This window comes from Dermacentor silvarum, chromosome 1 (genome assembly GCF_013339745.2).
Source record: "Dermacentor silvarum isolate Dsil-2018 chromosome 1, BIME_Dsil_1.4, whole genome shotgun sequence".
Classification (NCBI taxonomy): Eukaryota; Metazoa; Arthropoda; class Arachnida; order Ixodida; family Ixodidae; genus Dermacentor; species Dermacentor silvarum.
In genome coordinates this window covers 260534450-260556761 of record NC_051154.1, presented here as the reverse complement: position 1 = coordinate 260556761, position 22312 = coordinate 260534450, and the positions used below count along the sequence as shown (strand labels likewise).

Here is a 22312-nt window from a genome sequence, read left to right as displayed (position 1 = left end):
GCGCACTTGCTTCGGCGCGTTGCCTTGGTCTACTCAAACCGCTGAAGAATATTTTTTATTTGTTCGGAAGGCACATGTCGAGCCGATAGTTCTTGCTGTTTTCTCACAGTGATCATTTACAAATTGTGGAGGCACTCTAGAGCTCCTCAAAGTGTACTTTAGCGATTTTTCAAGAGGGTGCGGGGGCAAACCTCAACATTTAAAGACGCCTAACACGCCATTTGAGCGGTGGGAGGTACAGCTGACCGGCGATACCCTGGCGGAACAAGAAGCTCTCGTCCAGCAAGTACGTCGAGCAGCCATGGCCAGTGGAGTCCTGGAATGAGGACACCGCCCACTCGTCCTCAAGATCAACGACCTCGATGGTTTAAATAAAGGTTTTTTTTTCTCTCTCTCTCAAGATTCAGACACTCCTAACGACAATTACAATTTAATCAGGTAAAGTTTACAGTTTCTACCAGCAGCTACGCATACTTCTGTCAATCTACAGCAGCTTTCACGCTGATCTCCTGTTTCCTTCTCTCGTGGTAACGGTTAAGCATCGCACATCCTAACCTATAACTTGCCACGCCGCACATCATATGGACACAACTTCCTAACATAAAACCTTTGCAGGTAACTTCGTTAAAATAATACGAAGATATCACCTAAGTACTTTGTAGCTGTATGAATGAGCACGATGAGCATGAAAGCCGAATTCGCAAAGCAATTAATTCGTACAGCAAAGTGGTTCGCCAGAACAATTAAGCGCCGGCCAATCGCATCTGTTAGCGAAGACTGTCTCTTAATCACCATCGACTTTTTTACGAACGAAAAAGTTTGTAAATTATGAATTCCGTAAAATTATGACTCGTAAATTAAAAAAAAAATCACCGGCCAACCACTCCCTACAAATAGCTAACCAGCAAAGCTGAAAGGTGCGGCCCCGGTGTTTATCACTGGGTTAATCCCGATGGTTCATTAAAGTATTTCTCAATTATTGGTTACGTCTTTGTGTTTCTTAATGAGGTTACACACACGTTCGGCTGTGACGGAGCGAACGACGTCATTGACTGTATATGCCCGCAGTCCGCCGTTGCCGCTTTGCCGCGTGCGATTCTTCAAAATTAAATTGCTTCAAAATTAAATCTGTCCATCACGGTAAGATAATGAATGGCTCATACCCCCTTAAGGAATGGCTCATACAACCGAAAACGCGGCCTCCCCATAACGACGACAGAAGAGAAATGAATGCCGGAATGATGAGCGGCAACGACACCAGCTGTGGCAGAAGACGACGACGAACGTGGGAGCAGTGGGACGAGCGCGTGCCGAGAACGAGCACAAGCGCAACGAGAGCAGCGCCAGCGAGCCAGCTGCGGAAGAAGACGACGACGCTCGAGCGAATGCTGATGATGATAACGCGTACGCGTACACCGACCCCGACACAAATGAGCCTATAAAGCTTCGCTTAATATCCGAGGCACTCTGAGGCTTCACAATATCTTTATAGAGATCCAAGGCACCGAAACTTTATTTACCGGAAAAAATAATAATGAATAAAGGTGCGAAAAGGCAGGTGGTTACTCCTTTAAAGATTACCTTCAACAAAGCTTTAAACCAAGTAAAAAAAAAAAACCTTAGTTTAAGATAGTGTAAGAGGAGCCTCCATGCAAAATGTGACGATTGAAATACGAGTGGTAGCGTAATGAGGAGGTCGCAAATATAGCTGTTTGGAAACCAAAACTGAAAAAAAAACAGTAGCCCCTCCCCTGTCGAGGAAATGGGGGTAAGCGAATGAAGCTTTTCGTGTGTTTCCTCGGTGTTCCTCGGAACGAATTGCACTGACGAGTACCACCTTGCGCTCCAACCAAAACCGGTCACACGCACTGCAACTGGCTCCGAAGTTCTGGTTGAGAAACTCGCGTTGAAACTTGGTCGTCCCACCGGGGATCTTTGCGCTAGCGTTGCCGAGGCTTGCACCACCATTGTCGAGTTGCTGGAGGGCAAGACGACGCTGACGTTCGGCCTCAACATCGCGATCCCGCAACTCGGGGTCCGCGGTGCTTCGCTGACGTTTCGCCTGGGCTTCGGAAGCCCTCACGCTAGAATAGGCACTTCGAGGACGAGCCCATTCCTGAGCATGTTCACGGCGCCCTTGCTCAAACGCAGTCTGCTCCTCGGAGGAACGCACCACGCGCGCCTTGCCATCTGGGCGCCCAAACTGATCTGAGGCGAGGGGAGACCGACGGAGCGCATGCCAACCCCTTTCCTTGCCTTTCCCTCCCCGCGGCGCACCAAACGACCCTGATTGGTCGCGCGCGTCACGGTATCCGGCGCCGGCGCAGCTGTCCTCGCACCTGCTCTTTCTTTGTTTCTTTCTTGTCCCTGGCCCATATCCGCATATACAATGCGGGTATGCGCCACAAGTGAGTTTCTGCGTGATAACAATGCCACCGAAAGCCGTGAGCCAGTACAAGCTTTGCTTGAAAAAAGAAAACGCCCCCATTACCACTCGCGGCAAGTGACGCATGACCTAAAACTCGCAGCCCCTCGGCATGACCTCCGAGATAAGCGGCGCCTGCGGCTGCCCGCGGCGTGCTGAAAAATCCCGCAGGCGGCGTGTTTGAGAACCGCCAGGTTCATGCGTCGTCTGCTTTAGATGCTGTTCAAGGGCTGCTGAGAAGGCTTTTCCAAGATTTCTTCTGTGGTATATACTACGCATTTAAAACAAATTTAGCCAAAGTGAAATTTCATTGCAGTTGGCCTTTAACGAGGCTCGACCGCAATCGGGTGCTCGGGTCCTTTATGGTGACAAGAGACGCGCACGACTGGAAGAGTGTGCATTCGGGATTACCATTGCTGTGTACTGGTTCAGGGTCTGATGTTTACCATATGTGTACCACAACCTAACTGTCGGCAACGTTAACTAATCCTCATCGCTTCCAGGGGTCTTCAGAGTCATTACTGAGTTGTCCAAGTTGCACGAAGGCAAGACGTTCAAGGCGTACATAGGCATCATTCCTATCGTGGGAGTACACACGCCCAATGCTGTGCAGGTGACTATTTTCACACGTTTCTGTTGTTTTTACTGAAATGAAGGCTCCATTAATCACTCTACACAGCAGAAATATACAGGGTGCGCGACGTATTTGAGGACACGGCTTTGAATTGCCATAGACGTTAACATTCTCCTTCTATGTGTCCAGGCACTTAACATCGTCCACACCAGCCCCTCTGCCACCTATCTAGCACATTTATTTCAGGGTATCAGCTTTCAGTCTGACATGAGATATGAAGCAGAACATTCCCCTAGTCGTCTCGCACGCCGACCCGGCGACTTGGAGATCACCACATTCTTGAATGTCGTGAAATGGCTTGTTTTCTGGGGGAGGCAAGAGTTCGTGGTCAATTATCATCTGTGACAAAGACAATTAAGCGTTGTCAATCATCAGACGTCATTAAGACAGTTGAATTTCACCAGCACGTGGAGGTCATGATGAGTGAAAACCCTGAAAAGCCAATTATGGCCACTGACGATCAGCGGCAGGTAGAAGAATAAAGAACCAAGCTTCCTGTGCACGATTTGATAAGGTGCCGCTCCTAAATTATGAATCTGCTTGCGCCTACAGTGCCTGCGCCACCCAAGAATGTCTGGTTGCGAACTTCAGTGACCACGTCACCCCCAATATGGCGTCCTAGTTCCGAATATCAAAAATAGTACGCCGCTATGTATAGTGGGTGTCACCGAGAGAAAGACTAACAAACAGCTACACAATGATAAAAAACATGCTAATGATTACTATTGCGGAAGCATTGCATAACATCAACACGCAACATATGATCCGAGTGTATAGATATTATTGAAGCCGAATTCAGTGAATGTTTGAGGATAAAGCTGGTTTTATTTTATTGTAGAAAGCAGCAAACAAAACAATGAAAAATATTTGGAACGGGTATATCGAATTTCTTCTGAAATATGGATGGTATTCCTCAAGTCGTCATTATGCCTTCAAATACCTCACGCACCCGGTATGTACTTGGACCAAGAATCCTACGCCCCCCCCTCAAGGGTCCCAAAATAGACAGTATATTGGGTCAGCAGTTGTCTAGATGCTGTATAAATCAAATCACCTGTGAAGGTCACTCAGTGGATACAACGTTGTGCTGCTGAGAGCGACGTCGTGGGCTCGATTCCACGCGGCAGCACGATGAGGGTGATTGCGATGCCTAATGATAATATGACACAGTATAACTTGTAATCACAGCACACCAGTTGAAACTCCATACCTGCTGTCCTTAGTATCCTGGCTGCAAATTCGTCGCAATGATCACTTAATTTCCTTTCATAGTGCGTGACGTCAACCACGCGCGTTCGAACGAATCAAGTGCTTTGCTCTCCTCCTCTGCATCTGCGCTTTCGCTCTCCTCTCTTTACTGTCCTCCCGGTTTTTATTGTGCGAGATTGGCCGACGATAATCCAAGGTAAGTGAAAGGCTCAGCTTGGCACAGCCATTCTAGGGGACTGGCTCAATAACGGGCACATACGAATATCGCACCACCACCATCATCATCATCAGCCTATATTTATGTCCACTGCAGGACGAAGGCCTCTTCCTGCGGTCTCCAATTCGTCCCTATTGTTGCGGAATAGGACAATGTCATCTGCAAATCGAAGGTTCATGAGATATTCGCCATTGACCCTCACTCCTAAGCCTTCCCAGTCTAAGAACTTGAATACTTCTTCCAAGCATGCAGTGAATAGCATTGGAGAGATTGTGTCTCCTTGCCTGAAACCTTTCTTGATAGGTAACTTTCTACTTTTCTTGTGGAGAATCAAGGTAGCTGTGGAATCTTTGTAGATATTTGCCAAGATATTCACGTACGAATGTGCCTCCTGTACTCCTTGATTACGCAATGCCTCTATGAGTGCTGGTATCTCTATTGAATCAAATTCCTTTTCATAATTAATGAAAACCATATAGAGAGGTTGATGGTACTCCTCAGATTTCTCGATTACCTGATTGATGACATGGATATGATCCATCGTAGAATATCCCTTCCTGAAGCCAGCCTCTTGGTTGACTGAAGTCAAGTGTTGCGCTAATTCTATTGGAAATTATCTTGGTGAATATTTTATACAATACTGAAAGCAAGCTATTGGGTGTATAATTCTTCAATTCTTTAACGTCTCCCTTCTTATGGATTAGTATAATGTTGGCGTTGTTCCAGCTCTCTGGTACACTTGCAGTCGTGAAACATTGCGTATAAAGGGCCTCAAGTTTTTCAAGCATATCTCCTGCATCTTTGATTAAATCGACTGTTATTTCATCTTCTCTAGAAGCTTTTCTCCTGGTCATGTCTTGCAATGTCCTTCTAACTTCATCGCTAGTTATAGAAGGAGCCTCGATCTGTGTTCTGTTCATCACTACTTCGAATGAAAGTAGCTTGGCTGCTCTGGGTACTATACAGGTTAGTATAGAATTCTTCCGCCGTTTTTACTATGTCATCGAAAGTGCTGTTGACATTACCCGGCTTACCTTTAAGAGCATACATCTTGCCTTGTCCTATGCCAAGTTTTCTTCTCACTGGTTTCATGCTGCGTCCATATTTTACGGCTTCCTCAATCTTTCCCACGTTATAATTTCGAATATCCCTTACTTTCTTCTTGTTGATCAATTTTGACAGTTCAGCGAATTATATCTGATATCTTGAGTTTGACACTTTCATGCCTTGTGGTTTCTTTAAATATTCGGTCCTTTTTTACTTGGGAGATCTTACCTACTGGTTGCCGTGGCGCCTTACCTACCATTGCATCTGTTGCTTCTGAAATCAGCCTAGTTACGGTTTAACTCATTACATGTATGTTACCTTCATCCTCCTGTGCCAAAGCTGCATATTTGTTTGCAACCACCAGCCTGAATAGGTCTGCTTTAATCCTTACTGCGTCTAGGTTGGCCTGTTTCTTCTTGACTAATTTTACTCCTTCTCTCTTCAAATTGAGAGAAATCCTAGACCTCACTAACCTATGGTCACTGCACTTTACCTTACCTAACACTTCTACATCCTGCACTACGCTGGGATCGGCAGAGAGTATGAAACTTATTTCATTCCTTGTTTTCCCATCAGGGCTTTTTTAGATCCACTTCTTGTTGCTACGCTTCCAGAAGAAGGTATCGACATTTTGGAGCCTGTTCCTTTCCCCGAATTCTACCAACATCTCTCCTGTAGTGTTCCTAAAATCGATGCCGTAGTTGCCAATTGCTTGCTCATCAGCCTACTTTTCCCCCACTTTTGCATTGAAGTAGCCCATGACAACAGTGTACTGAGTTTGCACCTTTCTAATCGCTAATTCAACATCTTCATAAAACTGTTCTATTTCTTCATCATCGCGTGACTGGAGGTTAGAGCGTATGCTTGTACTACCTTCATTCTTTACCCATACCAATATACGATATTATGCTTATGTGATACCAATATCCCCTACGCAGAGTCAAAGTTGCCTGTTCGGGTACACACCCAGTGGCACATATCCAGTGCCCCATGTTGTCTGCTCGGCAAGACAGCCAGCACATGCCTAGTGGCCTACATTGAATCCTACCCACAAACGGCCGGTGACATACAAACCACAAAGTAGGGGAAAGAGCCAAAGCAACCTATCGCTTTCGAAATAGCCGCACATTTACACCTCGAGTGCGGCCCTCACTGAGCTCAATGATGCTGGAACGAAAATGAACCGGTTGTGAATTCGGGCGAGTTGGTAATACACTGAAATAAGTTGAGGCCGCACTTCACGTTTACAATGTCTTAGTGTTCTTTCCAGTGGTAAATTTTTACTAAATGTCTACACGTGGTTTTCCCTGTTCTGTCCTTGCTTGTTTGCGCCAGGCTGTTCTCACGGCCGAGTTGAAATCTGACAAGCCCTCCATGTACAAGTTCCTGAAGCCGTGGCTTGGTAGTAAGAACATCTTGATGATGTAAGTAACCTCCTCCAAACATCACTATAATTTTCTTGTCGTTGCTAGCAATCGAAGGCAATACAAGCGCGTGAATATGCCCCCCCCCCTCCGAAAAAAAAGACCACACAGTTGCCTATTAACCAAAATGACCCACTGGACCCGACGGATGTCTTCCAAAGCGCCAGATATACAGGATGTCCCAGCTATCATGCAGCACGATTAAAAAAAAAGAGGAACTGGCGTTACGCGAAGCAAATCTAGTGCGTATTGTTTCCAGTACAGCGGAGTAGCCGCCATTATTTTTTTCGTTACTGAGTTTTAATTAGGTAATTGTAATTAATTATCTAACTCGAGAAGTACTGTCCTAATTATCAAAGGTTCAATGAGAAACTTGTAGACAAACATGAAAAACTCCCGATACAGCTTACTGTTGCTCAAAATGTGCTACATAAATGTGTGTTTCCGAGTGTCAAAGAAGCCCGCGAATACACGCAGACTTGCCGCGCGACTGGCCGCTCGAGGCACTTGGCGTGTATTCGCGGGCTTCTTTCACGCTCGGAAATACACTTTTATGTAGCACGTATTGAGCAACAGAAAGCTGTATCGGGAGTTTTTCACGTTGCTCTACAACTTTCTCATTGAACTTTTCATAATTAGGACAGTGCTTCTCGAGTTAGATAATTAATTACAATGACCTAATTAAATCTCAGTAACGAAAAAATTACTGGCGGCTACTCCACTGCACCAGAAACAATACCCACTAGGTTTGCTTCGCGTAACACCGTTCCTCTTTTTTAAAATCGTGCTGCGTGATAGCTAGGACACCCCGTATTTGCTGTACTGTTAGCTTCAGCCTCTATTCTGCCCTAATCGTAGCACGGCACGTGCACCTGGAAAGATGCGTTGACCGCCATGGCCATTTCGAGCACACTTCTCCCCTCTTATACTCACGGCTACTGGCAGTGCCAGTCGCACGAAGTCCTTTCATCGCTGGTGGTTTCGGTTCGTGACTCACTGCTATTCACTCAGGTTGTGTTACGGAACGTCACGCCGTTCGTCATTAACTGCAACAAATAGATACCGCATTTAAAGTAAAGTAAGGCAGCTTCAGATTACTAGTCTCACTCTCAAGTTGTTGTTGAGGACCACCTTAATTGCTTGAAAACAGCTGTCGCAAACCGGCGTTTTCTATTGTTATTGAAACATAGGCCTTAAAGAAAAAAATCCAGGTTCAACTCGTTGATTGCCCGGCTAGTCTCGTTTGAAGGCCCCGTTTTGATCACAGTGCGGAAAGTTCTATAGTCGGGTACAACTTTAGACGGCAGCGGCATTTGCCCCCTCAAAGGCGGATGCATACCAGCCTCCACCAATGGGCGCGCACTAAAGACTTGCGGCATGAGCCGGACGGCCGGTGTTCCCGCCGACGGAGAACATGGCAGCCCGCGCTTCAAGCCGGGGCGAGTCGCGTCAGCGGCACTATTTCTTTAATCGCGGAGGAAGTCGGCTGCTGCGCTTCGTTCATCTGGGCGGGGCCTCTCCTGTCTTCTTAAGTTGTACCCGACTATAGGTGAACTGTTGTGACGTCATCTATATTGATATTAACGTATTAAAATTTCACGGTGAGTGTGGGGGCAAGCAAAATAACCACGTCACATTGTCGCATATTCGTGAACAAGACAGTGGGCTACGAGAAAGTAAGAAAAAAAAAAAAACCACCTAAAGACTCATTGTGAAACGGAAGCAGAGGGAGGACTGCGGTTGTGGCTTGGCTTAAACAATACATCTCCTTCACGTTTCAACGCAGTGGCGGTGATCCATGGAGGTCCAAACGCAAGTTGTTTATGCAAGGTTTCCAAGCAAGCGCCATGGAAAACTACTGCGACTTCATCGGGAAGAGCGCCGACTGCCTGGTGGCACGGATAGAGAAGATGCTGAAGGAGGCGCCTGACGAGCCCATACGATGCCTCGACAACGTGCAAAAGTGCGCCTTGGACATTATTGGACGTGAGCACGTAATAAGGTCATTCTCCGTATTTAAGCACGCATGCACAGCCTGAGCGTATTCCTTATTCTGGTGGGCTGCGTACGTTATTATCCGTCAATTCTGTCGGCCGTCATTACACCACGCTTTGCAACTCGCATAATTTAGAAACACATTTAGGTGCTTGCGTTAGCGCTGTTTGAATTAAAATGAAATTTCCTGCGTGTCATCGTCAGTTTAATGGTGACGATGAACAAATAGATATCAGTGATGAGGAAGGTGAGACACTGGTCGATAACGATTATCCTAACTGGTGGGTTCAAGAATTACAGGTGGTTGAAATGATTGATAAACGACGTTGCTCTAGGAAGGAGGCGATAAACATTAGGAAAGAAAGGGCGCTTGGTTATGCGGGGGTTACAGGTAGACAAACTCTTACTTCGGACGTATCGCTTACTGCAACTATAGAGGCCGCATTGGAAAAGACAGTTACATAAACAATGGAACGGCTGGCAATGAGCCATGGTGAATGTATATCAGAGGCCATCTCAAGTAATTTATCTCATTTGATGCAAGCTACTTGTTTAAGTCCTGCAACAACCCAAACAATGGATCCTAAGCAACAAACTAGTGATAGAACCCCAGGTGCGCATCCTTCCAATGACGGTATCGAAACTTCGGCATCCTTTTTCGTGGGGTCTAATACTGGTGATCTGGTTAACACAGATTTGTAAATGACAGATGTGGAACAAAACGATGGAGCGTATAAAAGAACAATGTATTCAATCAATAAAGATTCCTCCTCTATTCCTCACTCAAACGCTAAGAAACGTCAGCCCAGTGCTATTCCAAAGGAAAGCATTCTACAGAAGGCAGTTTCAGCTGCGGCACTTTCTAAACCATAGGGTTGCTGAAAGTGCTTCAGTGGAACTGTCGCTTTTTATATTGTGCTTCAGTAGATTTGTCTTGTACAACTACTCAACTTAATCCTGATTTAATTCTTTTACATGAAACCTAGTAAAATTCTGCGAGGAATTTCAAATAAAATTTTACAGATAATTTTGTCTAGACCGTCCTACTAGAGGTGGCGGATTATTTACATTTACTTCATCTTAAATTTACCATGAGGGAAAAATTTCGTTTCAACTTTCTACGACTGAGTGAGAAACCCTAGCGATAGAGCTGAACCTCCCTGGATGTTGCCCCATTACCACTGTAAATGCCTATTTTCCTTCTGGCGTACAGGGCACACACACACACTGAATAGTGTTCTTAATTCTTGTGGACGGAACATGCTACTCACAGATGACTTCAATTCTCACCATATTTCATGATGATTAAGAACAGATTTGTGCGGCACCCGATTATGGAACTGGTCGTTGGACTATGGGCTAACGTGTGTAAACTCCGGATCTATTCCGTTTGATCTTACTCTACAATAGATCTTACATTTGGTGGCCCGAGACTCTCCGTATCGTCTTAGTCGATTGTTGAGTATGCGACAAGCAGTGATTACCTTCCAGCAGTTTTTGAAGTAGCATGCCCTGTAACTTTTATGAGTGATCAGGTGCGAACTTTCATTAACTACAATACTTAAACAAATGCTTACGTAATGTTCTTTCATCTCTGTCTGATGCGTGCACTGAGCAAAAAATCACGATTATCTGTTTTGATTTGGAAAGTTCTCGCAAAAATTCTGAATTTAATATAGTCGACTAAATAAAAGAAATTCATACAGCCCTTGGTGGAATGAAAAATGCACTCGTGATTACAGGAAGAGAAAAACCGCTCTGCAAAATTATTACATAATAAGAATCCCGAAAATTGGAGCTATGATAAATTTTTTAGAGTCGTCTTGAAACATACAGTTTCAAAAGCCAAAGACCAATACGACTGCAGGCATTTTGATTTTCTATCTAACTGTAAAAATAAATGTGCTTTGTTCAGTTTTCTCTGTAGTAGTAAAGTTCTTCCACGTCCAATCAATATTGACTCTCTATTCTTAAGGAGTAATGAAATGAACCAATCATTAGAAGAAATCGCGAAGGATTAGAAATTACATATTCTTCAGTTTTGCCAAATTGTTCTAGCTTAGGAAGTGCATCAGATGATTACACAAAAATTACTGTGTTAGAACCGGCTGGAGTCGTGGAGCGACTTCCAGATTCAGCTCCCGGCACAAATGGTATGATCTACCATGATAAAAATTTTATTTACGGAAGCTGCTGATGATCTTTTAGCTGCTATAAATAACTCAATTAGATTTTAATGGAGTCCTTGGGCGTGGAAAATTGCTAAAAGTAATCCCAATTCTTCAAAATCACGGGAAAGGATATACAATAGATAGCATTAGGCAAATGCGCTAACCTCAAATTTGGCGATACGTATAGAAAGAATCCTATATGCCCGTATGATTAAATTTGTAAAGAAAAAATTAGTCCATCTCCCGCTAAAGGGAACCACGTGTGGATGCGAAGCAGCGGGGAGATGGTTAGCTTGAGCGGGAGACGGTTTCGCGGCAGCGGCCCGAGCGCTCATCGCGGCGCTGCACAGGAGAGAGAATGAGGCGCGCGCGCTCCGTCATTTTCATACCGCGGAACTAACCGTGGCGCCCCCAGCGGAGTATGCAGCTTGAGCGGGAGATGGTTTCGCGGCAGCGGCCCGAGCGCTCATCGCGGCGCTGCACAGGAGAGAGAATGAGGCGCGCGCGCTCTCATTTTCATACCGCGGAACAACCGTGGCGCCCCCAGCGGAGTATGCAGCTTGAGCGGGAGATGGTTTCGCGGCAGCGGCCCGAGCGCTCATCGCGGCGCTGCACAGGAGAGAGAATGAGGCGCGCGCGCTCCGTCATTTTCATACCGCGGAACTACCGTGGCGCCCCCAGCGGAGTATGCAGCTTGAGCGGGAGATTGTTTCGCGGCAGTGGCCCGAGCGCTCATCGCGGCGCTGCACAGGAGAGAGAATGAGGCGCGCGCGCTCTCATTTTCATACCGCGGAACAACCGTGGCGCCCCCAGCGGAGTATGCAGCTTGAGCGGGAGATGGTTTCGCGGCAGCGGCCCGAGCGCTCATCGCGGCGCTGCACAGGAGAGAGAATGAGGCGCGCGCGCTCCGTCATTTTCATACCGCGGAACTACCGTGGCGCCCCCAGCGGAGTATGCAGCTTGAGCGGGAGATTGTTTCGCGGCAGTGGCCCGAGCGCTCATCGCGGCGCTGCACAGGAGAGAGAATGAGGCGCGCGCGCTCCGTCATTTTCACACCGCGGAACTACCGTGGCGCCCCCAGCGGAGTATGCAGCTTGAGCGGGAGATGGTTTCACGGCCGAACGCTCATCGCGGCGCTGCACAGGAGAGAGAATGAGGCGCGCGCGCTCCGTCATTTTCATACTGCGGAACTACCATGGCGCCCCCTGCGCAGTATGCAGCTGTCGCACCACCTGTGGAGCGCGCCGCTCCAGATCACTAGAAGAGAGAAAGGGGGGAACCTAGGAGAGGAGAGAAAGGAGGAGGGGACGCGCATGCGCTGTGGGGGTGTGGCACGCGGGCGCCGCTCCGTAGAGTATTCCAAGAGGAGAGAAAGGGGGGCAGCGTAGGAGGTGAGAGAGAGGGGGAGGGGACGGGCGTGCGCTGTGGGGGTGTGGGACGTGGGCGCCGCTCCGTACAGGATTCCTAGAGAAGAGAAAGGGGGAGCGTAGGAGAGGAGAGAGAGGCGGAGGGGACGCGCATGTGCTGTGGGGGTGTGGGACGCGGGACAACAGACAGAGCCGCCGGCAAGAAATGCTTCGCATTTAAAAAGACTCAATGCTTAATCCCTGCCAAATTGGATTCCGGTCATCATGTTCAATCTGGCATGCTCACCTGGACTTAGAACGTAGAATAAAATCAGCACGACGTCAGAGGCAGATAGGTGCTATTATGACACTAGGCATTTCCGAAGCCCAAGATAGTGTACAATACGTAATTTTATTGGATATATTACGAAATATACAGTTTCCAAAGTATCTTGTAAACTGGATATGTGAAGTTTTAAATGGGAGGGAATTTTCTGCTTTCTGAGAGGCTTTTCTTCGAGTATACATAATCAATCACGGGGTGTTCCTCATGGACCTGTCACTTATTATTTAGCCTCCTGAGGAGTTCCATGCCTCGGTATCAAGATGTGCAGACATATGTATACGCAGACGATAATGTTTTCTTTGCATCACACAATGACATACATTCCCTCTATTATCGACTAAAGAACAACATCTACGCTAAGAAACTCGGTTAAACAAGATTCACATTTCACTTAACGTTAGAAAGTGCTGGATATTTCTTTCCCCCTTAATAATCCCGTTAACATTTCGCTATGCTACCGTCTCAAGACTGTAGCTCAAGTGGAGTCGGTGAAGTATTTGTGTGTAGTCTATGACGTTTCCCTCAGCTGGCTTGGCTATATTGACCATATAGTTAAAAAAATAAAGAGGGCAGTTTACATGCCACGTAAACTATGCAACAGTCGGCCGGGGATGCGGAGAGATTCACTTCCAATAATATACAAAACCTATGTGCGGGCCCGTTTTAGAATTTGGATGTGTACTAATTTATGTTGCACCAGCTTACAAATATGTCGACTGGTTCCGCTTGAGCGAGCCGCCCTGCGATTATGCTGCGGCATACAGAAATTTCTTGCCAATAACGTACTACATCAAGAAATCAGGTTGCCCTCCATATTGTATATATTTCGTTTACTGACGGTGCAAACATTCTTAGATATGTATGAATCCCCTATTAGAAGATTGGAAAACATATTCATTTCCCAACCTGCATTATTCTTCGGAGTATGCTAGCCTCGGTTTCATACACCGCAGGTGTACAAACATTGATTAATCCCTTAAATGTACGTATGAATCTGTGAGGTGCCACCTATTTGTGATCTGAGAGAGAGTCTACAAATCATGATGACGTCTACCCAAACTGTGCAAAACTTCTTTTTGATGATATATTAACTGGACTATTACACGACCATTTATTGAGTTTAGCTATAAATACGGTCATTGCGACAGACGCCTCATAGTGTGGAGAATAATCTGGAATTGGCATTTTCACTCCTGCTCTAGACTGGTCAGTCTCAATCAGGATTCCGCACTTCTTATCCGTATTCCTCGCTGAATTTCTAGCTGTAGTGTTAGTCTGACGCACACTAAATAAATCACTATCGATGGTAGTCATAATGACATATTTTTTATCCTTATGTTATCGCTCACAACAAATAGTGGAACTAACGTTTCAGCCATATTTCATTTTCTTGTGCCTGCCCAAACAAATTTAATTAGATTGCTTTGGGTGCCTGGATATAAGGGATTATTCATGAACGAAATGGCTGAGAGCCTCGCGAGAGCGGCCTTCAATGGCCCTGCACTATCATCACTTCCTACACCAGCTTACATAACTACTTCTAGATTTAGGAAATATACAATTGTTGAAAAATTTTTTAACCCAGCTATAGTTCATTTTTCAGAAAATCGACGCCTCATATTGCCTTGGCACAAAAAGTATTTTCATACAAGAAAAACTGCAGTAAAATTTTACACGATTACGTTGTCGAACCTCAGTATTAAACTTTTATCGTCACAGGGCTGGTCTGGTGCCCTCCCCTCTGTGCGCAGTTTGTGGAGAGGAGGAAACTATAGATGATTTTTTTTATTGTGCCGCCGTTTTTGTTCTTTAAGGAAAAACATTTTGGAATCAACGTTCAGACGACTTGGTTTAAACTTTTCCATTCTGAATATTCTTTCACTGTGAGCCTCCTTCTCTTGGAAGCTACCACAGGGATGCTTGCTCAGCCGTGGAAGAATTCACAGTTGTTTCGGGGAGATTTCCTTAAATTATTCATACGTTAATTTTATTCATTTTCTCCAGACAATTTTTTAAATTTTAGTATTAACAACTTCCTAATACCATCCAAATCTTCGGCCAATCTCCCGCAGTGGTTATGGAAGCAAATCGAATCCAATCCAACCCAATAGCGCAGGCCTGGAGGCCCCGAGTGAGGGTACAAACCAGCGCTTCAAAAAAAAAAAAAAGAAAAAAAAAAGAGAGAGAACGACGAAGTTCTCCGAGGCAGTGGCCCTGTTCTTTGCTGCTCGCTTTTAAAGCGAAGCTGTCTATGGCTAGGGTTCTATGCATTTTTCGTGTCCGTCGACAGATTTGTGTGTGCCAAAACTCAGCTCCCGAATTTGTTGCAAAATCGCTTCTTTCTATGCAAAAGCTTATACGCCTCATCACTTTGACATGCATTTTCAGTAGATTAGTTATCAATAGGTACCATTTTCAAGATCAGTAGGCTCTCAGGTAGATAATAAGGGTTTCTCAAAGAATTTCCGCTGTGGGATCAGCGTCGGCCATGTGTATACGCCCGTACCGCCCGCTCTTTGTGTCGTTCCAAGCTCTTGCATTTCCTGTTTTCTTGCATTCTCCCGGCGTGGCAGTCCTGTCGCGCGTGTCTAGTTTCCTCCGGCTCCCCGAGGTGGCGATAGTCTTCCACGCGAATGTATGCAGCCGATCAATACCAAAATCAAAATAAAAGTGTGTGTGCGTGTGTCTTTCATCGGCATGACTGCCGTCGCCATTCAAAAGAAACAATATTTGCTCATACCTTTGATCTAAATTCTGCGTCACCTCTATGTCGTGTGCTAAACTGCTTCGCTGGTAATCCACCTTCACAGCAGTGGGATGGCGCGTGATTTTTTTACTTCACTTTTAACTAGTTGTTTACATTGTGCCTGAACTTCATTACACAGAAATTCAGTGGGAAGAAGTATAGTGACCTACGAGCCCATTGAAACCAGGTACAAAGCCTTCATTGCCTTTTCCCTCGGAGTGTCTCCAACCTCTACGGCGGTAGGCAGCCGCGAACGACAGCATAAGCCTTATGACCGCCAGCGTGTTTTGAGACACATGATTGCAACGCAGGAGCACGTCCGAAATTCTGCCAACACACATCATGTGAGTGACATCATCAAGCCGGCATGGCTAGTCTTTGAACATCAAGGCGCTGACACCTTGATGTTCCACCATGGTCACCGGCGGCGGTGACCATGGTGGAACCAAGTGAAGTTGAGAGCAAGAAACCTCGTCTTCATGAAACACACAATCAGGAGAACGACAGTACTTCAAACTATGACATAAGGAATATGTAGCCATTGAGTGTGATGAAGCACCTTTCACATTCCTGTTTTACAAAAAGAAAAGTGAAGAAATCGCTGTGGTGTTCCGACCGTCAGAAGAAGGACACAACTTTTGGGAAGTGGATCCAAACCATACTGTTTCAGAAATTGTCTCGGCGGCAAAGGAAAAGTTCAGACGTTTCTAGTAAACAGAGACGGCAGTTTTTCAGCGAGTGTTACCTCAGTGGCATCTGCGAAAACCCCGCTTTTACTGCAAGAAGTAGCAGGACTAAGAGTACAGGCCTACATACCGGCTTCGTACGCTGGAAATGTCGGAAAGATTCGTCACGTGCCACTTCAGTACAGTGAAGGACAACTGCGCGAGTTTTTGAAATATTTTGGAGTAATATCAGTCCGCCGCCAAGCAAAATACTACTGTCTGGAAGATGGCACAGTTGAATGCCGCTCTTTGTACAGTGTAATCCTTCACTTCAGAGATGACAAACCAATGCCTCAGAGAATCTACTTGGGCTTCACCAGCCACCCGGTGGAAGAATATCTTGGTCCTGCCATGGAGGTGTTATAACTGTGAGAGGTTTGAACACCTGGCAAAAAACTGTCGTGGATCACGTCGGTGTAAATCTGCTCCGAGAACCTTGAGCACGCTGAATGAAAATTTTTGCAAGAACCTAAATGTGCAGCCAACGATACGACTTCTTTCTCAGGATGTACACAGAACAAGGTCGCATCCATGCTACGCAAATATGAAATAATTCATGGGAAGCAACCCCGACACAAGGAGCCTCTTCCGAATCCTGATGCAGTAAGCCCAGTGAAAAATCGCCGCCAGTTCACAGCAACTGAACAAAAATCAATAGGACCATCGTATTCGTCGGCATTAAAGCAACAAGCTGGGTAAGGGTCCTGCAGACAGTGGAGTTATCATTCTGCTACGGCCACTGACGGCCACACATCACAATAATATCAGCGACCCAACTTAAAACAACCTCAGCGATTCTCAGACCACCCCTCAGCGATCCCTGCAAACGGCGGCCGGAACATCGGCCTTCCAGGATAACACCGCGCTACTCAGTGTTGGACAGATGATTCTACCCATGTTGTTTGCTGCAGTTCGAGCAATTGCCACAGCTCTACCTCAGGCGAACAAGCTTCTAGAGGTAAATGCACTGTTGTCTGTGGAGCCAACAATGAGTCAGCTGTCCGCATCAGTGCTACTGGAAGGCAGTCCCGAATAGCCGTTACGAAAATGTCGTAATATTTCACTGAAACGCTAATAGCCTTCGATCCAAATCTGCTGATTTTCGCAATTTAGTTGGCACAACACAGCCTACTTGTTGTTTGTATACAAGAGTACATGATGACTTTCGTCTGTCTAATTAGGTAACCTAATATATAAATAGTCTCGTCTAGCTGGAAACAGTTGAACAATGTTCTGCGTTCGAAAAGATTTGCCCTCTCGCCTTATTCAATCAAGCAGTTCAGATTTGCCTGAATATTTAGTCTCTGTTACGATTGCCATGTGACGCCCCGTGTCAAAAAGGATTACGATTGACGTATGACAGCCCCTTCGTTTAAGATTGACACGTCACGCCCCGTGCAGGGGGAATTATCGGAGGCCCATGCCTAAACCAGCGGAGGGTGAACCCCTGATTTGCTATGGTTGTCTCGAGGGATCCTCAATCTGGCGGGCGAGTCGCAGTGATTTATGGCCCCCTTTGTGTGTGCGTGCGCCCAGCAGGCGAGGGGTTCCGGCTTCCCCGAACTGTGTACCACCGGGGCCTCGTGTCGCATTGTTTACCAGGCCCTTTGCGTACGTGCACCCAGAGAGCGCCCAGAGAGCGAACGATGCACGACAGAAGCCTCAAGTCACCGCTATCGGAGGCAAGCCCCCGAAAAGTCGCCTAGGAGAGAGGGAGCAGCTGCCGAACCCCCGACTGGACTCCGTACCTGTCAAGTGACGTTGACGTGAGCGAAATCCCGCCTACGATATTAGCGGGCCTATTTAAGCGGCCCCACCATGTATTTTCATTTATTCTCTTCTTTTCTAACCTTCATCAACCATGAAATAAACTGTGCAAGTTTCGCACTAAGAAATCGTCTTGTCCCTGCCTGGTCGCTATGGTCTACCGGACGCCTGCAGTCTGCCGAGAACGCCACGCTACCCAGCAGTAACGCCGGTCGAGCTTGAAGGAACCGGCGTCGCAACACCTGCAAAGTACATCTCGCTAAAATATGTCTAACAGTTGTCAGCATATACCTGCAAACATCAAGTCCCACGGCGATAAAATCGTCGCCGCGCGCCGTATGCTGTATCTGCGTGTGAAAGCGTGCGAGGGTGAGCAGGCGATCGCTGCTCAATCTCGCCCGCGCGTAAGGGTGGAAGGCGAGCAGGCAGTGCGCAGTTTTCCGTCGCGCGCGCGAGGCACCCATCGTTGTGAAGCACAGGTCGGCGTTTTACTCCGGCTGCAACTGCGCATGTGGCGACTGCGAGCAGTCGCGCGGCCGTATCTTGAGAGCGAACTGCGTTGGGCGCACAGTCCATAGGGTGCGTCGGCGGCTCGTAGCATTGTGCGTGCTGTGTATTCTCGACAATCAGTTTGCGTTGAAGCGATAAACCGCACGAAGGTCACTTCGCTTGCTGCTGCTGCAGCATTTCCCCTCGCCAGCTTTTTGATAGCGAGTGTCCGCGGTCATTGAGTGTGATGTGTTCATGTTTGCTGTGCGCGCTGACATCATGCTTGTTAATTTAGTTAGCAAGCGAACGTCTACAAATTCGTACAGCCGAAAAAGTACTATCCTTAATTCTTATGGCTCTCTGCTAATATGCTATCGCAATTGATGCTTCGCCTTTCGGGAGAAACTGGGACTCTTTAATCATGGCTATCATATAAGAATTGAGAAGTGATCGCTTCCACGTGTTTCTGCGTTTGTTTTCCACTCAGCATCGGTAACAAGATCATTAGAGCACAGTGTTGCGTCTATGCAACTGGTATAGCGATATCCACGCATAAATGTCACGGATCCATCATTAAATACTGACATATTGTACCTTTCCGCGGCGCATTAAACGATATTCTCACGGGCATCACAGAGATACTCCCCCTTATTTAGTTGTGTGCGTTAAAGGCCCCACATAAGATAATACTTCATCTTGTGATGCTAAAATTATTTACCCAATTATCAGTCGTAATGGGGCTCCTGCTTTGCCCAGGCGGCACTGCAAAAATGGTGCTAAAGAGCAGTAGCGCACCCAGGATATCGGCTAGGGGGGGGGGGGTGACAGTTTGCCAATACCATCTAAACAGCACTAATTTCGATTTCTTCACAGGATATTGTCAAAAAATGCGCTTTTTGCGAGTGTGCAGACGATTGCGCGTCTTACGCCTTAGTTGCAGTACTCAAATGCGCAAGGAAAGAAAAGGGGTTAAACGAAAGGGGGCGTTAAGTCGGCCTCAGGGGGGGGGGGGGGCTTCCACCCCCCCCCCTGACGGTGCGCCACTGCTAAAGAGCGCCCTCGTCCTGAACTGGGTAGTACCAAGTTCGGTCGTCTGCTTCGGAAAGCACGTTTACAATATGGTCCCGCCACTTTCGGTTGTGTTGTACCACGGCCTACAGCGAATATCGGGAGCCGTAGATTTTTTCAGGGGTGGCAAGCTGCGTAAAGGCAAGAAATTATGCAACGCCGAATACGTGTACGCCGTTCAACAAATAAGCGGCGAAGTTTTAGCGCGGTGTCAATCGCAAGTGAAGCGAGTCGCGTACGAAGTTGAACTTCAGGTAAGGTTTGCACGCTGCTAGATTCAGGCACACAAACGCGAGGAAATGCTTGCTATAAATAAATTCACAGCGATAAGCAGACATCATGTGTACGGAACTTCTCGAGCGCACGATCGTACGTGCCGCGACGGCAGCGGTATTTCAGCATGTGGCGATGTACGAACTGCTCGAGCGCGCGATCGTACGTGCCGCGACGGCAGCGGTCTTTCAGCATGTGGCGATGTACGAACTGCTCGAGCGCGCGATCGTACGTGCCGCGACGGCAGCGGTCTTTCAGCATGTGACGATGTACGAACTGCTCGAGCGCACGTTCGTACGTGCCGCGACGGCAGCGGTCTTTCAGCATGTGGCGATGTACGAACTGCTCGAGCGCGCGATCGTACGTGCCGCGACGGCAGCGGTCTTTCAGCATGTGGCGATGTACGAACTGCTCGAGCGCACGATCGTACGTGCCGCGACGGCAGCGGTCTTTCAGCATGTGGCGATGCACGAACTGCTCGAGCGCGCGATCGTACGTGCCGCGACGGCAGCGGTCTTTCAGCATGTGGCTATGCACGAACTGCTCGAGCGCGCGATCGTACGTGCCGCGACGGCAGCGGTCTTTCAGCATGTGGCGATGCACGAACTGCTCGAGCGCGCGATCGTACGTGCCGCGACGGCAGCGGTCTTTCAGCATGTGGCGATGTACGAACTGCTCGAGCGCGCGATCGTACGTGCCGCGACGGCAGCGGTCTTTCAGCATGTGGCGATGTACGAACTGCTCGAGCGCGCGATCGTACGTGCCGCGACGGCAGCGGTCTTTCAGCATGTGGCGATGTACGAACTGCTCGAGCGCACGATCGTACGTGCCGCGACGGCAGCGGTCTTTCAGCATGTGGCGATGCACGAACTGCTCGAGCGCGCGATCGTACGTGCCGCGACGGCAGCGGTCTTTCAGCATGTGGCTATGCACGAACTGCTCGAGCGCGCGATCGTACGTGCCGCGACGGCAGCGGTCTTTCAGCATGTGGCGATGCACGAACTGCTCGAGCGCGCGATCGTACGTGCCGCGACGGCAGCGGTCTTTCAGCATGTGGCGATGTACGAACTGCTCGAGCGCGCGATCGTACGTGCCGCGACGGCAGCGGTCTTTCAGCATGTGGCGATGTACGAACTGCTCGAGCGCGCGATCGTACGTGCCGCGACGGCAGCGGTCTTTCAGCATGTGGCGATGTACGAACTGCTCGAGCGCACGATCGTACGTGCCGCGACGGCAGCGGTCTTTCAGCATGTGGCGATGTACGAACTGCTCGAGCGCGCGATCGTACGTGCCGCGACTGCAGCGGTCTTTCAGCATGTGGCGATGTACGAACTGCTCGAGCGCACGATCGTACGTGCCGCGACGGCAGCGGTCTTTCAGCATGCCGCGATGTACGAACTGCTCGAGCGCACGATCGTACGCGCGGCGAAGGCAGCGGTCTTACAGCATGCCGCGAAACGGCGGGCCTCTGGCAATCTTTGTTGACTGCATGCCGCTAGACATGTAGTTACGCCTGTGCTGTTGCTACCGTAGTAGCGGCCATCTGTCCCTTAAAAACTAATAAATAACTGATGCAATTCATATGAGCTCGCAGTAACGTACTACGTGTGAATCGCGCTACAGCGCGAGCTCGTGTGCTGCTCGCTTGATGTAGCTTTTAATGACAGCGCTCGAACATCGATGTGCAGTAATCAATATATACTGCCTTGCTGCGCTGCCTCAACGTGCCGGCATGAGGTCAAGCATTAATTAACACATTTAACTCTCAAACCTGTGCTGCTCGTAGTGGGGTAGTGAAGTTATCCAGCGCGCCCGATGCTCCGCTTCGTACGTGAGGCCTTGAAGGAAAGCGGTAGAATCTGATGCTGGGATTCAGGCCTTCTTGCTCGTGGCAGCTCACGACGCAGCAGTAAAGACGGTGACGCTTTTTCGAGGCTGAGCTAGGTCTCTCCTGATCGGCGTGGCCGATTCCTTTTGCTTCCAGCATTACGTCCGACGGGACATGGAGAGTCCGTTTTCTTTGAACTATACGCTGCGGCCAGCTCGCAGCGTGGTCGGCGTGGTGTGTGAGAAGTGACGAGCCTTTTCGCACTCGCAACAGGGCAGAAAAAAGTGCGAATCGACGCAAAACTCGGGCTAGAAACGTGCTTCGCCACAGCCAGGGCTCAATACTACCCAAGCTGGTACTACCCAGATAACTTTTCTCGCCGCCACCAGGCGCCGCTACTATACCTCAAACTCCAGCGCAAGACGCCCTTACGGAACCTCACGACGAGGGCGACGCCGACGCCGACGTTAGTAATGCGCCTGGAGTGTCCATATAATTGGCAATAAAAGTACTGTTAAACACAGATAGTGGATATAACAAACTGCCAGCTCTTTCGTCATCACTTGACCAGTCGAGTGGACTGTGAAACTGACTTAGAGAAA

At 47.9% G+C, this 22312-nt stretch overlaps 1 protein-coding gene across 9 annotated transcripts in view; it reads left to right on the top strand.

The window, feature by feature from the left end:
* LOC119439862 (cytochrome P450 4V2) overlaps window positions 1-22312 on the top strand; it is a 335721-nt gene that overhangs the window by 25421 nt on the left and 287988 nt on the right. For 4 of the 9 annotated variants that reach the window (XM_049660278.1, XM_049660277.1, XM_049660279.1 and 1 more), the window contains exons 2-4: window positions 2929-3038; window positions 6868-6956; window positions 8743-8942. The exons of the other annotated variants lie outside the window; for them this stretch is intronic. In XM_049660278.1, coding sequence (XP_049516235.1) covers window positions 2929-3038; window positions 6868-6956; window positions 8743-8942 — 399 coding nt within the window. The remainder of the gene's footprint in view (window positions 1-2928; window positions 3039-6867; window positions 6957-8742; window positions 8943-22312) is intronic. 9 annotated transcript variants of the gene reach the window in all.